Genomic DNA, 14,207 nt, shown 5'->3' with positions numbered 1-14,207 from the left:
GATATGTCCATGTCGATTTGAACAGAAATTATAATTATTATGTGTGCTTTAATCGTTTTCAGGTATTCAGTACATTCAATTTAAATCATTATATGGATGTGACACTTGTGGTCTGGATATGTCACGTCATGATCCTCACACGTGTAACCTGACACTGATGGGGGATGGTGTGTGTGTGTGTGTGTACACAAGAGAGAGTGAGCTCTTATTATTTATCCAGGAGCAGCGCGCACACACACACACACACACACACGAGCGCCGCTGTGAGCTCTGTGTGCCTCAAGTTTGCTCCCTTGAGCTCCAGCCGAGCACTTACACGTGTGTAGCCAGACAAAGGGAGCTGATGTGCGTGTTTTGTCCATGAGGAAACTGTGGATGAGGTCAGCGCGCTCTGGGAAGTGAAGAGGCTTGTGTTTGGACAGAGATGTATCCGCCGCACACTTGATCTGACCACACAAAAGACGTGCTCTGAGCCGCTTACCTGTGTGAACACACCTTGGACACACACACACACACACACACACACACACAAGTGCTGCTGAGTGAGTTTACGTTACCGTAGCCGCATGGGGTTTGTGAAGAAATAACGGCTTCACGGACAACTGCTGTAGTTACGTTAGGCCTCTCCTCTAAACTCAGCCTCACCGGACACGGTCTCTCATCCACCAGGAGAAATGGGTCTAATTTTCGCAAAACTGTGGAGTTTCTTTTGTAATCAAGGTAAGAGATTGTGTTCTGGCTGTGTTGTATTGGGTGTTTTTGACTGTTGTCCGCCTGCTCGGGCTGATATCCAGCGGAACTGAGCGAGCTAACGTTAACGTTCATGCTAGTGAGCTCGTTTAAATCCGCTGCGTTGAGCTCATTTTAACCCATGAAAACCACAACCGCGCACTGACACGTTTACTTCACGGATATTTATACCAGACCGTTTTTACACTTAGTAATTGTAACTGTTTGTTAGTCGGTCCGACTCCGTTACCTTCTCCTGGAAACAAAATAACAGATCTTATCTAGATGTTAGTGGTAAAGGTAACATATGGGTCATTTACAATGATCTGCACACTGAGTATTGACCACTTGTTGGATTGATAGTGTGCTTTCTGAAGACTGTAGGTAGCAACCAAGGTCAGACCCTACCAGTGTTACTGCTGTATTATGACAAAAATAAATAAAATGTTTTCTGGTACATTGTACTTTTATAATGTATTTATGTTATGTCTCACAGTACGACTATGGTGTCTTGTCCAGAAACATTGTATATTACTTTGGCACCATGTCGAAAACATGGTAATATAATGTAGGCACATTCATATGATGCCCAAAATACTGTTATGTTACATTTCAAGGCAAGGCACCATAGGTGAAAAAACCTGCCAAGTAACTACTAGTCCACCTCGCACACACCGTCAAATAATTCATCACAGTACATTGAGACATTTGTTTGTGTTTGCTAATAAAATATACATTTCAGGGCATTTTGAATATCACTTTATAAATCAGGAAAAATATATACCATGTATAAATCCATCTGCAAAAACCTATAAAATATTGATAGTGTATTTTCTTTTCTCTCGTCTGAAAGAAGACATGTTATGGAAGCATATTAGCCCAAAATCTCAAATTGACCAGTGTATGGGAAAAAACAATGGTTTTGCTTGTAGTCTCTTGCCTTAAATTGAATGTTGCTGCCTACAGCTGGCGTGAGGTAAAACTATTCTCCAGCTGTCAGGTGCTTCATGTGTTTGTGTGTGATTTATCAGATCTGATTTGTTCTCCTAGGTTTTGTTCTCTGACATATGTTTGTATGTCTTTGCTGCTGTGACAGATGTGTCTCTCGTGGTGTAGGTCAGAGGACAGAGGGGTCAGATATCAGCTTCAGCTTGTGCAGTGACAATAAAAGGAACTGATTTGAATTGAAAATGCTTTTGTATAGAGAAACCGACGCCACGACCACCTGGCGAACAAAAGCAGCGTGAGGAAACCGCTTTCCTCTCCCATTGTTTTCCAGTTTCAGCAGTCAGTTCAGCCTGCCCAGAGAGATCCAGGCCTTTACATTTACATTTAGTCATTTAGCAGACGCCTTTATCCAAAGTGACTTACAAATGAGGACAATGGAAGCAATCAAAATCAAGTCGAGTTTTTAACTTAAGTGAACTAGATTGTGTCCAAAAGTTACTCTTATAATTGCATTTTAACCCAAATGCATATTTTTATCATTGAATATGAGAATTGACCGTGTGCTAACAACATAATGGTATTTCCTGCTTTAATTTTTTGCACTTTTTTGCATTTCGTCCCATGACAAATATTCCTAACCAAATCCAGATTGCTATAATGTTAGACAGATGTTGCTTTAACAACTAAATGGACATTGTTGATATTGCATGCACTTTTAATCATTTCTGACACCACACTATTTGCATTAATTCAAAGTTATACATGTTAAGTGTTGTTGAAATATGGTTTTCTTGTGTGTGCTAGATGCATTTATTACTGGCCAGTCGTCTTGGCTAGATGCCGAGTCTTTCTCTAGGTCCAAAAGGAGCTCCCAGGAGAAAGTAGGGTAGATCTTTGGCCCACTTTTCTAGACCTAAAAGGAATTCTGCCTGGTGGATTTGTAATCTTATTCTCTTTCCTAATTCCCTGGATTACTGTCCTGAAGAGGGGCAGTCACTTCATTACACTGAGTGTTAGTCTCCAAAACACAAACATTCATGCAGTCATTCGCAAAAATGGAAATTCTTGCGATTTATGTAATTTAAATAGTTGCAGTGTAGTTTAAGACCATAGCTATAACACATATTGGTCCGTAAATCATTACGTAAATCATGTTCTTAGCTTTTGTCCTTTAGCTAAAGCTTAAAGCAGTAGCTAGCTCTAGTAGTCTTGTATTAGTTAGTGTCAGGTTACATTTGTCCTTGTGTTTGTTTTGAAAAGTTCCACCAAGAGCTGTGGGTGGCGTTAACTGTAGTCTTGAGAAACTGTCAGTTTTTGGCTTCCTGTGACATTTTTGTAAAATAGGGGTCGGTCATTGAGGAAGCAATAGCTGTGAAGTGTGAAATATTTTGTGTCTTTGTGGAGCTGTCAGAGATCTGAGTTATCCATTCCTGCTTCCTGTAGTTCACATCGGAGTTCAATGGTGGAAAAGAAAATCCAAACCCGACTCACTCTTGTCTCTTACATACACACAGGCTGTCAGATTTCCCTCACATTGCTCTGATAAAGGACGGATCACTAGTTTATCTAATCACATCTTCTGTTATGCAAGCGTGTATCCCGTGTGGCAGAGCTGTGCATTTGTATGAGTTTGTTCGACAAATTATCTTCCAGTTGATAGAACTGGGAGGTCAATAGAAACAAACTAGCTCTGAATTAATTAATGTCTGTGTATTTCATGTAAATAAATAAGAAATGGATTCCATTATTATTATTTTTTTATTGGCATTCCTTATGGTTACTGAGATGAATTGATTGTTTTTCACTTGTTTGGTTGTATATTGTTGGTTTGACCTTTCTCAGAATCAAATATGTATTTTTTAATTTCTATTTTGTAGAACACAAGGTGATTATTGTGGGTCTGGACAATGCTGGGAAAACCACTATACTTTATCAGTTGTGAGTAATGGATATTTTATTTATTTAGACTATTTATTGCTCTTGTTTTTATTTATTTGTTTAATAAAGAGTCTGTTTCATACATTAGAATAGTCTATAGAATTTAGGACATGAGAAAATTGCCTGAACATATGATAAACCTAAACATTACCTTTTATTGATTATGCAATGTTATGTGCAATGTATATACATTAGTGGTCGACCAATATTGTTTGACAGCCATTGCCGATATCTTGGAAAGCATGAGGTGTCGATAGCCGATATAAAGCAGATATAATTTTTAATTCATATTTAAGAAATTTGAAACCATTTGATAATGAATAAAAATAAACATACTTATACTTTAGATGACAAAGTATTTTTCCACAAATAAATAAATATTTAATCAAAATATAATTAAAAAGAAGTAAAAACAGTAACCAAGTTTTCTGTATTCAGTATTCTGGGAAGTTTGTGTGCACTGGGAATAATATTTTTCAAATAAAGCCAGGGTAACCCCTTTTTTTATATATAGCACACAGAAAATGACATGAATATGACAGTGGGCAAATGGATATAGCACAGCATCATTTGAAATCACGAGTTTAAAGCATTCAATTCAAACTGAACGACCGTCACACAGAGTACACATGATCATGCTGGATAAAAATACACACTTCAAGATCTCACAGCTGGATTCAACTAAGTTTGCAAGCTTTGGGAAAATAAATGTTCATTACCCATTCAAAGATGTGTTTAAATGATGCGTATTTGCTTAATGCTGATGGCAAACGAGAAAGTAGTATAATGTTTGCCTTTCTATTACTAATAATAAAAACAATCGTTATAATACTTTTTGTATACATTAATTCCTTTGTTTAACCGTTGTATCTGATTATTAGACAGACTTCTATCCCTCTTAGACATAACTGTTAACAATGACAGCAAACAAGAGGGAGAGTGTGAGCACTGCCGTTCTCGGCGCCATCAAAATAAAAGTCCCGCCTCAAACACATCGGCCAAGCAGGAAAACTTATCGGCCGATGCTGATATTTGAAAAATGGCAAATATTGGCTGATATATCGGTCGACCACTAATATACACAGCTACATAAAACAATAGATAGAGACACAGTACTGATTAGGTAAAGGAGGTTTCAGTGGCAATTACTTTTAAATAGAGACCGCATCAGTTTTGTTTGTTTCATCTGAACTTTTTGTGTGTGTGTGTGCAGTTTAATGAATGAGGTGGTGCACACATCTCCTACAATTGGCAGCAATGTGGAGGAAATAGTGGTGAAGAAAACCCACTTTCTGATGTGGGATATCGGTGGTCAGGAGAGTCTTCGCTCCTCTTGGAACACATACTACTCCAACACTGAGGTAATGCACTTATACACTGCACTGCTGGAGGATGAACCTGTTTGAGAAGAGATGATTGTATTAACAGAATCGAAAACTTCACACACTTCTCGATTCAACAGTGCTCTCTTCCACCCTCAATACACATGGCAAAAGTGCCTTTGAGCAAAGCACTGAACCCACAGTTGCTCCCTGAGTGCTGGATCTATAACTGCCCACTGCTCCGGGTGTGTGTTCACGGTGTGTGTTCATGGTGTGCTCACTTCTCACTGCAGTGTGTGTCTGTGTGTGTGTGTGTGCACTTGGATGGGTTAAATGAAGAGCACCAGTTCCTGAGTATGGGTCACCATACTTGGCAAATGTCACGACTTTCACTTTTTATTTAATTAATATTGAATCAAGACTAGTTAGCACATAATTAATAATTGAAATGGTTTAACATTTCAATAACAATATTTTGTTGTGGTTACACTTAAATTAGTTACGAAATAGATGAAGGATGGTAAAACATATAGTTAATTGTATGTAAAGTATTACCTGAGAGAGAAAGAGAGAGGGAGAAAAAGAGGGAGTGCCAGCAAAGAGAAAGAGACAGAGCAACAGTTACAGTCTTCTTTTATACTTTCATTGACTGTGACTAAAAACCAAATGTGAGACAAGATTACAGCTTTACCCACTGTGCAAAAGATGTGACACTTAGAAGACCACCAATGTATACAGGTTAGCCTACAGGCCTTGATCGATATCAGCACTTCTGTGCCTTCAGGAATGCCAAATGGCTCTTTTGTTACTCAGGATAGGTTTGGGACAGGAAAACAGTCTTAGACCCCCCCCCCCTTTTTTTTGAAGTCTTTTTTGCCTTCTTAACATCAACAAAAACAATACATTTCTTTGTTTTTCCACTTCTTGTTCTCAGTATCAAAAAAAGAAATGGTCTAGAATATCTTGCAGACATTTCGATGGATATTTTTAGTAGCAGTAACATACACCACATACTTTAATAATAGAATTTCTAAAGGAAGTAAGTTGAGGTGGTTTCTGAGTAACAGCTGTGTGTTCAGTCTGCTGTGAACAATAGTTTGAGCAACAGTTGTGCACAGCAGTAACTCCGCCAGACCTTAGCAGATGGTGTCTGATTCAGAGTTCAAAGTTCATGGTTATACAAAGAGGTTTGAACGACGTGACCCCTGCCTTTCATTCAGAAAGTGTGCGTATGAGATTTGTGGTATACCCCTGCTGTCAAGCTCCATTCAGGAGCTCTTGAGACCATAGATGCATGTGGCATCTGCCAAGGACATATCCACTGAGCAACAAACAACTCTGTGACCTTGCTAAACTTAGAAATCACTCCTGAATGTGCAATAGTATGCTGCCTGACATCTGATAATAAAGCTTCATATGTGTACTTTCTCTCGTAGTTCATCATACTGGTAGTGGACAGTACTGACAGAGAAAGACTAGCCATTTCTAAAGAAGAGCTCTACAAGATGCTAGCACACGAGGTAATGCTTTAGCATTTACAGCAAACAGAGCATGGATATAAATCCCATCTAAAAAAAAGGGGGACATTTTGAGCCTGTTGTTCAGTTGTTGTTTTGTCTTCATTCTCTCAGGATCTGCGCAAAGCTGCAGTGTTGATCTTTGCAAATAAGCAGGATATGAAGGGTTGTATGTCTGCAGCAGAGATTTCCAAATACCTGACCCTCAGCTCCATCAAGGATCATCCCTGGCACATCCAGTCCTGCTGTGCGCTCACTGGAGAAGGGTAAGACCAGCAGTACAGACACAGGGATTAACTCTACTAGCCTGTAGTTGCTGTACGTTGTGTAATCGATTAACAATTCGCTAGACTCGTTGGAAAAATGTGCGCAATCTACATTTGTACAAAGCACTAAAATGTACTTACACATTACATTTGCTACGCGTTCCAGCTGAAATGAACACTGAAATGAACACAGTGACAGTAAAACACCAACAGCTTCATTGCTTTTCACACAAATTATGATTTTGGGGCAGATTATAGATTAATAAATAATTATTTTCCATAGTACTATATTAAAGGGGTCAACGGATGCCAGTTTTCCACAAGTTGATATGATTCCTTAGGGTCTTAATGAAAAGTATATGACATAGTTTGGTTAAAATTTCTCAGTGGTAGTGTTTTTACCCTGTCAAAAACAACTCTCTTCAGAGCAAGGCGTTTTGTAGTGTTTTCCTTTAAATGTTAATGAGCTCTGCTGACCCCGCCCCTCTCTTCCAGCCGCTCTCAGAGAGACTGTTTACTTTAGCCACATTCATCGGGAAACTTGCTAATTCCAGCCTTAATGCGGTCACATACTGGACGAGAAGCGCAGTGCTGCTGCGCCACACCATGTCTTTAATATATAAACACATTGTTTTCTACATGCGCACCGGCGGCACCACCGGCCTCCATGCTATGACTGCACTTTCTCAATCTGTTTAGTCTGTTTTTTGTTTTTATCACCGAACTTCAAACTCATTGGCACCACTTGCTCATTCTTGAAGTGAATGTTTTTTTTCGGAGAGCAGATTAATGGTTTTGGACCTCCATCCCAAACTTTCGAATGTCTGACTTGACTCAATGTATTTTGCTCCGCCCATGAACATATGATTCAACTATCGGTCGATTATCAGCAAGATTAGAAAATTCCGATTCAACTATGAAAATCCTTAGTCGGGGACACCCCTACAAACAAGCAGTGTTTATATTAAATAATATTATTTTTGGCCCAGTAAATGTCCTCACTTGTTATTTGCAGCTTCCATCATGACGTGAATAATAGTAGCTGGTTAGTTTTATCAGCGTATTTTTTTTTTTTTGATGGTGATCCCACACCAAGGTGGAACTTGTTTTAGAGTTAGTGATAACAAGGCCTGCCCATTTCAGTTTTTCTGTCATTTAGAATTACACTCCCATTGATTTACTATGACTTGGCCCTCTATAATTTCACAGCTGGACCACCAATCACAGAGGTGGAAACATTTACTGAATAAGCAGATTTGAAGAGTTTATTTCTACAGAAATTGTATTTTTTTTTTTTTTTGATGATGATTGTGAAATTATGAATTGCTGAAAATGGAAAATTGACTTTTTATAAAAAAATATTATTTTAGTTTGTCATTTCCAAAAAATATTAAAAAATTGTAAATATAATTTTTAAAACAGTTTAAGACCTCTCTGAGGGCCTAGAGGTTTTTGATGTTTAGTGTTGGTGGTACGTTAGTTTCGAACGTGATGGGGTATTTTTTATCACTCAGATTTTGGACATTTCATTTGAGCTTCCACTATACGTACAGCAGGGTGTCCAACCCTTCTCCAACACGCATACCATGTTGTTTTCAAATAGGTCAAAGGGACCTGATTGGCTGGATCAGGTGTATTTAGTGTTGGACCTTCTCTCTACATGCCTGTGGACCTCTAGGAACTGAGTTGGACACCCATAACGTATAGCAACCAACAGAATAAAAGTTGCCAGATTTACATTAATCAGTTCTTTACATTGATTAATCACTTGCATTCATTTTGACAGCACTAATGTTTATTGTAAATGGACAACCATACAAGGGTAATTGTTACTAAGCCTGCCCAGGGTACACCAGTTTTCTTCTCAATTGCCCTCGCAGATTCCTGCAGCTAACCTTGGATGTACATTCACATTGCATTAAAGGTTTTTGATGACATGCCTCTGAAGTTTGACTTTTTCCACAATTAAAATACGTTTAGGCAACATATCTCTAGTTCTTTAATGTATTTGCATTGTACTAAAGTGTGTTCATTTTCAATGGGCATATATGTGGCATACCAGTACTTTTACACTTTTACTTGAGTAAAAAGCTTGAGTTGATACTTCAACTTCAAGTCTTTTTAAACCCTAGTATCTATACTTCTACTTGAGTAATGAATGTGAAGACTTTTGACACCAGTGATAATAATCCAAAAAAGTTAAATTAAAAATGTTTTATGAAAACAGCCATTATGAAAACAGTACTTCTGAAAAGAATGAACTCTGGCAAGAGATCATCCAAGTAGCTTTGTTTGTTCTACTTAGAATGTGCTTAAAACATTAATAATTTAATAACCTTGTTAAATGAAATTATTGAAAATCTATAGATTTTATTTTTTTTTATAGATTTTTTTCATACTTTACATTATAATGCCATGATGCTGTTGTAGCTTTATAAACTTCATTTATCTTTTTATAGGAATTGGTATAGAATTTGTTGACCAAGTATGTTATCGCACTGGCCAGTGTTGGGGCATCCTAATTTTTTTTTTTTTTACCTTTATTTTATATTATTATTTTTGTGTGTCTTTTCAGGCTCTGTCAAGGTTTAGAGTGGATGACCTCGAGGGCTGGGCTCAGATAGCCTCTTATTCTACTTGTTGGACTGATTGACAGTGATTCCCACCTGCTCCGGTGGAGTCATAGGCTCACCCCATTGGCTGCTTATCTTTTATTTTTAATCTCTTTATCAGAATTGCCACTCTACATTTGAACTCTCTGGGCACCTACCTCAGCTGGGATTTATCAGTTACATGAATCTGGTTTGATGGTCTTGTCGATCAATACTATATCAGGAACGACTGGATTTTGTACTGGGTGTATAACAGAAGATCTTCAAAGTGTCAAGTATTTGAACTGTAAGAGAGTCACTACAGAGCTGGTATGAGTTTGTGAGGAGGGACTCTGCCAGTGGAACAGATGTTCTCCAGATAAGTGTATTAAGCTAATCGTGTATGATGTTCTTTAAATGTACTGGGAAGAAATTATTTGAAGGGTCAAAATGTAACTTTTTCACATGAGGAATCTTTGGGTCAATTATTGCCATTGTTTGTTTTTGGTTAAGCTTTTTGGGTATCAAGTGTTTAAAGTGCCACTGATACCCAACAACACCACTCACTACATATCATGAAAACACCTGAGCATATCACTTAGTGCACATTACCTCAATCATTAGTTACAGCAGAGGGTGCTGTTGCCATTTCAGATGTGGCCATTACAGCTTGAAACCTCATTTATGTGAGATGCAGTTTAAAGAAGGACACCAGGTATGATTATCGCTGCAAGATAAAGCAGAGTGACATCTTGTTTTTCAAGCAAATTGATTTTGAAATGGCACACATCGGAAAGCAGCAGTTGGCTGGATTTACTGAAATGTCTGAGTGTGTGTGTTTGTGTGGCCAACATCACTGCTGGTGAACTTGCATGTTTTTTTTTCTGTGTTTTTAAATAACCATGGAGGCATTCTCCTTGCTGGATTGTGGTTACAGCATAAAGGTCCTTCAGTTATTATGAGGAAATTATGTTCATATGTAGCTCAGTATTATGATTTTTAGTTAGTTTTTTTTATTAGTTTTTTTTTCACAACCCACTTGGTGCAAATATTCTTTGCAGATGATCTTCACTGTTCAACTAGCCATAAAATAGCGGTGTCTGTTACTATTTAAGTGATTGTCTGTTTATTCAGATTTGTTAATATCTGGACATGTTCTTTTTTTGTCTTTTTTTTTTTTTTTCAGGTTATATGGTACAATAAGTGTGCTGCATGAGCACTAGTTCTTATTTGTTTGCATGGTGATTTTGCCAACATGCTTTTTGGTTCTAGCTGAAACTCCTGTGTTTTCACTTACTAATTTTGTTTTTCCATGCTCTGTGCTCAGTTAAGAGGAAACTCTTGGATGCAGAGACTAAAAATTGGTGCTCTCAATGAACAGATGTATTTTGTTCCCAACATGGAAATCTGTTTGCATAATTGTAATTGGCTGATGATCCAGGCAAATCAACCCCATGGACCTGTCTCTTTCTGTTTAGTAAAGATTTTTCATGGTGACTCTTGAGGTCATTACCTGACTGTTGTGGATGTGATTTTTAATGGTCATTAAAATGTCACATGGAGACTTAAATGAATTTGACTGCTGTGACCATTAACATAAAATGTCATTGGTCAGATTTATGTTAGATCTTTCTTTCCACAATCACCGTCTAAAGCAGTGTGTATCAGTGTGTGTCATGCATCTTTACAAACCTGATATGAGTTTATATTAGATCATACCATGTTGAACAGAGGTCCTTTGGACAAAAACTATTTAAAAGTGGATATGTGGCTTACCCGTCAGAATGGGACTGATGTGTTTCTGCCAATGGCTCAGAAGAGTGTAAGATTCAGTTTCATTGCTAAAGTTGATGGTCAAACCATTTGGTTCTCAGATGTGCCATTTCTAAATGAGCAGGTGAATCTGTTGCAACTTTGCTAATTCTTATAGTTTTATAATAAAAGCTTTTATTTTGAAATCTGAATTGTGTTATTCTTGCATTATTTGGTCAAAATGCTGGTTTCAGTTTTTTATACAAGAGAAGGTAAGCTCTTTTTGTGCATTTTGTGAGTTTTATATAAAGCCAATTGAATTGAATTGAATTCAAAAATACAAACTCCACAGCTTTGGTTTAGTCTTGTGTATCCATCTGGAAATTGTCCATGCTTGCACTTTGTTTGAATCTATTTCTATATTTTAAATTGGCTTTGTAGCTGATGACAGGAAATGCTTTCAGCTGTGAAAGGAATTGATTCCGATGAAAACTGTCCATATGTTGAATCAAAAACACAAAACAAAAATATTGTGGGTTATTTTGGGGGCTGTTTGCATTTTATTTTTAAACAGGAATATTGGTCTGAGATAGGTACATGACAGATTGGACTCCAATCCAGCAGCTATTTTTATTTTTAATTCAGTGCCCAGAATCTTCAAGACAACGGAGTTCACCATTTGCTGACTTGCAGTTTCATGTAAAACATGTCAAATTGATCTGTGGCCATAAATCTCAATATAATCGCCCCAAAGTTCATTAATTAAAGGGATACTCCACCCCAAAATGAAAATTTTGTCATTAATCATATACCCTCATGTTGTTCAAAACTCATAAAAGCTTCATTCATCTTCGGAACACAACTGAAAAGATATTTTGGATGAAAACCGAGAGGCTTGAGACTGTCCCATAGAATGCCAAGTAAGTTACACTGTCAAGCTCCAGAAAAATGTTTAAAGCATCGTCAGAATAGTCCATCCGTATATTTATGCTTTGATTTGAAAGAAAACAGCGCACCCTTGTAACATGGCTGATACAGAAGAGTTAAGGCAGATATTTTCACACTTGAGTTGATTATGCGCCTGTGACCGTCTCATCTGCCTTCTTGCTGCAGAACAATCACTGAAAAACAAGCCAGACACACTCAGTGTAAACACTCAAATGTTTTCAGAACACTGAAGAACAGGACTTTCTCTGTTGTGAATTACATTTGAGCTATGCATAACACACACACACACACACACACACATTTTTATATATATATATATATATATATATAGTAACACTTGATTTGATAGTCAACTTTAGATATCCTGTTTAGTAACTTTGCAACTACATGTCAACTAGCAGTTATTGGAGAATTAGCAGACTTTCTGCCTATCTTCCAACAATTGATATTGATGGGTCCAAAACATACTCACTAGAGAAACTTTGAAAGTACATGCCAACTTATTATAAAACCTAACAGTTTACTCTGAGAGTTACTAGACATGTAGCTGCAAATTAATGAGCATTAAATGACATTTATAATTGCAAAGTTACTTCTAGTTAGTAGTACGTCTAAAGTGGATTATCAAAATAAAGTGTAACCATGTGTCTGTATGCCTTGACCCCAGCCTCAGTCCATTCCTTGTGAAGTTCATTCAATTTCTTGAATCTATTTTGCTTAAGGCTGCAGTTCTCTCAGTTGGCTCTGCATCTTTTTCTTCCACACTTTTTCCTTCCACTCAACTTTCTGTTAATATGCTTGGATACAGCACTCTGTGAACCGCCAGCTTCTTTGGCAATGAATGTTTGTGGCTTACCCTCCTTGTGAAGGCAGTCAATGATTATCTTCTAGACAACTGTCAGATCAGAAGTCTTCCCCATGATTGTGTAGCCTAGTGAACCAAACTGAGAGACTGTTTTGAAGGCTAAGGTGTTGTGAGTTGATTAGCTGATTGGCATGTCACCATATTCTAATTTGTTGAGATTGTGAATTGGTGGGTTTTTGTTAAATGTAAGCCAAAATTATCACAATTAAACTACTTCATTCTGTGTGCATTGAATTTATTTAATACCCGATTTACACAATTTGAGTTGAATTAATGAAATAAATGAAATTTTCCAAGACATTCTAATTTATTGTGATGCACCTGTAGTTTATTTTTTATTAAAATTACAGAAATTGCAATTGCGCGTTCTATCCACTAGGGTGTGATATTGTCTCGTGCCAGTGCAGCACTTACGCAGTCATACAATTTATTAGTCATTGAACGCAAAGGTGAGATTCAATTTTCTGACACCCATTTTGCCTTTCAGCCTTGCGTGCTTCTCTTTGTATTTCACGCTATAGCTGAGGATGAATGTTATTAATCAATCTATCAAGGCAATCATGGCCTGTCACTTCGTGTAATGAATGATCTATCAAGTATTTCAGAATTACTCCGATATAAGGTACAGTGATTTCTTCAAGGTATGTGTAATTATTACTGTTCCAGACTGATTTATATAGTCAAGATAAAGCAACCTTTGCTTCTGATATAATGGCTTACATTGTATTAGGATCAAGTGGAAATCTATTTGTCATACTGATGCTTTGTTCTCTGGAGACCTGCACACCTACTCAAAATTGAGCTCCTGTGGAAAGTCTTATCAATGATTAATATGTCATGAATGTAAAGTGGAATGGAAGAAAAAGAAACTTCACCTTCAATACGTTTGACCTGAGTCCCCCGAAGTCCAGCTTATTCATACATCTGTTCATTTGTGAGGGCAAATCCTGTACTGTTTGCTAAAATTAAGAAATCACTTACTTCGGGGTCCTCTGTCATGGTCAGTAGGGGTCATAATAACGAGTATCCATGGTTACCCCACTGTTAAAAGGCTGCAGACTGTTCTGTGGCCTAGGTGCAGCTCTGTAGTAAACAGAATATTTCTGACAACAAAGAGAAAGTGAGTCAGAGGCATAAAGGAATGGAGGTGAAGGACAGGGGAATCTGAAGATGAAACGACTGGATCAAATACAAAGTGCACCCTTTCATTTGAACAGCAGGAAGGAGAATTGGCGTATGCCAATATGGGTCTAGTCTGTTCTTGTGCCAGAAATATCTTTTTATTGCCTCTGTTAATAGGATGGGAATATTTTGTCCCAAAGTACCTAGAT

At 37.5% G+C, this 14,207-nt stretch overlaps 1 protein-coding gene across 1 annotated transcript; it reads left to right on the top strand.

The window, feature by feature from the left end:
* Positions 1–123: 123 nt before the first annotated feature.
* Positions 124–11,275, top strand: arl8 (ADP-ribosylation factor-like 8). Its single transcript, XM_052562206.1, has 6 exons — positions 124–720; positions 3,555–3,615; positions 4,829–4,976; positions 6,374–6,457; positions 6,569–6,720; positions 9,296–11,275. Exons 1-6 carry the CDS (start codon positions 675–677, stop codon positions 9,342–9,344), a joined length of 540 nt encoding a protein of 179 aa, XP_052418166.1. The 5' UTR covers positions 124–674; the 3' UTR covers positions 9,345–11,275.
* Positions 11,276–14,207: the final 2,932 nt, after the last annotated feature.

This window comes from Carassius gibelio, chromosome B7 (genome assembly GCF_023724105.1).
Source record: "Carassius gibelio isolate Cgi1373 ecotype wild population from Czech Republic chromosome B7, carGib1.2-hapl.c, whole genome shotgun sequence".
NCBI lineage: Eukaryota > Metazoa > Chordata > Actinopteri > Cypriniformes > Cyprinidae > Carassius > Carassius gibelio.
The sequence above is the reverse complement of the archived record's forward strand: the minus strand, read 5'-3'. Positions and strand labels throughout refer to the sequence as shown.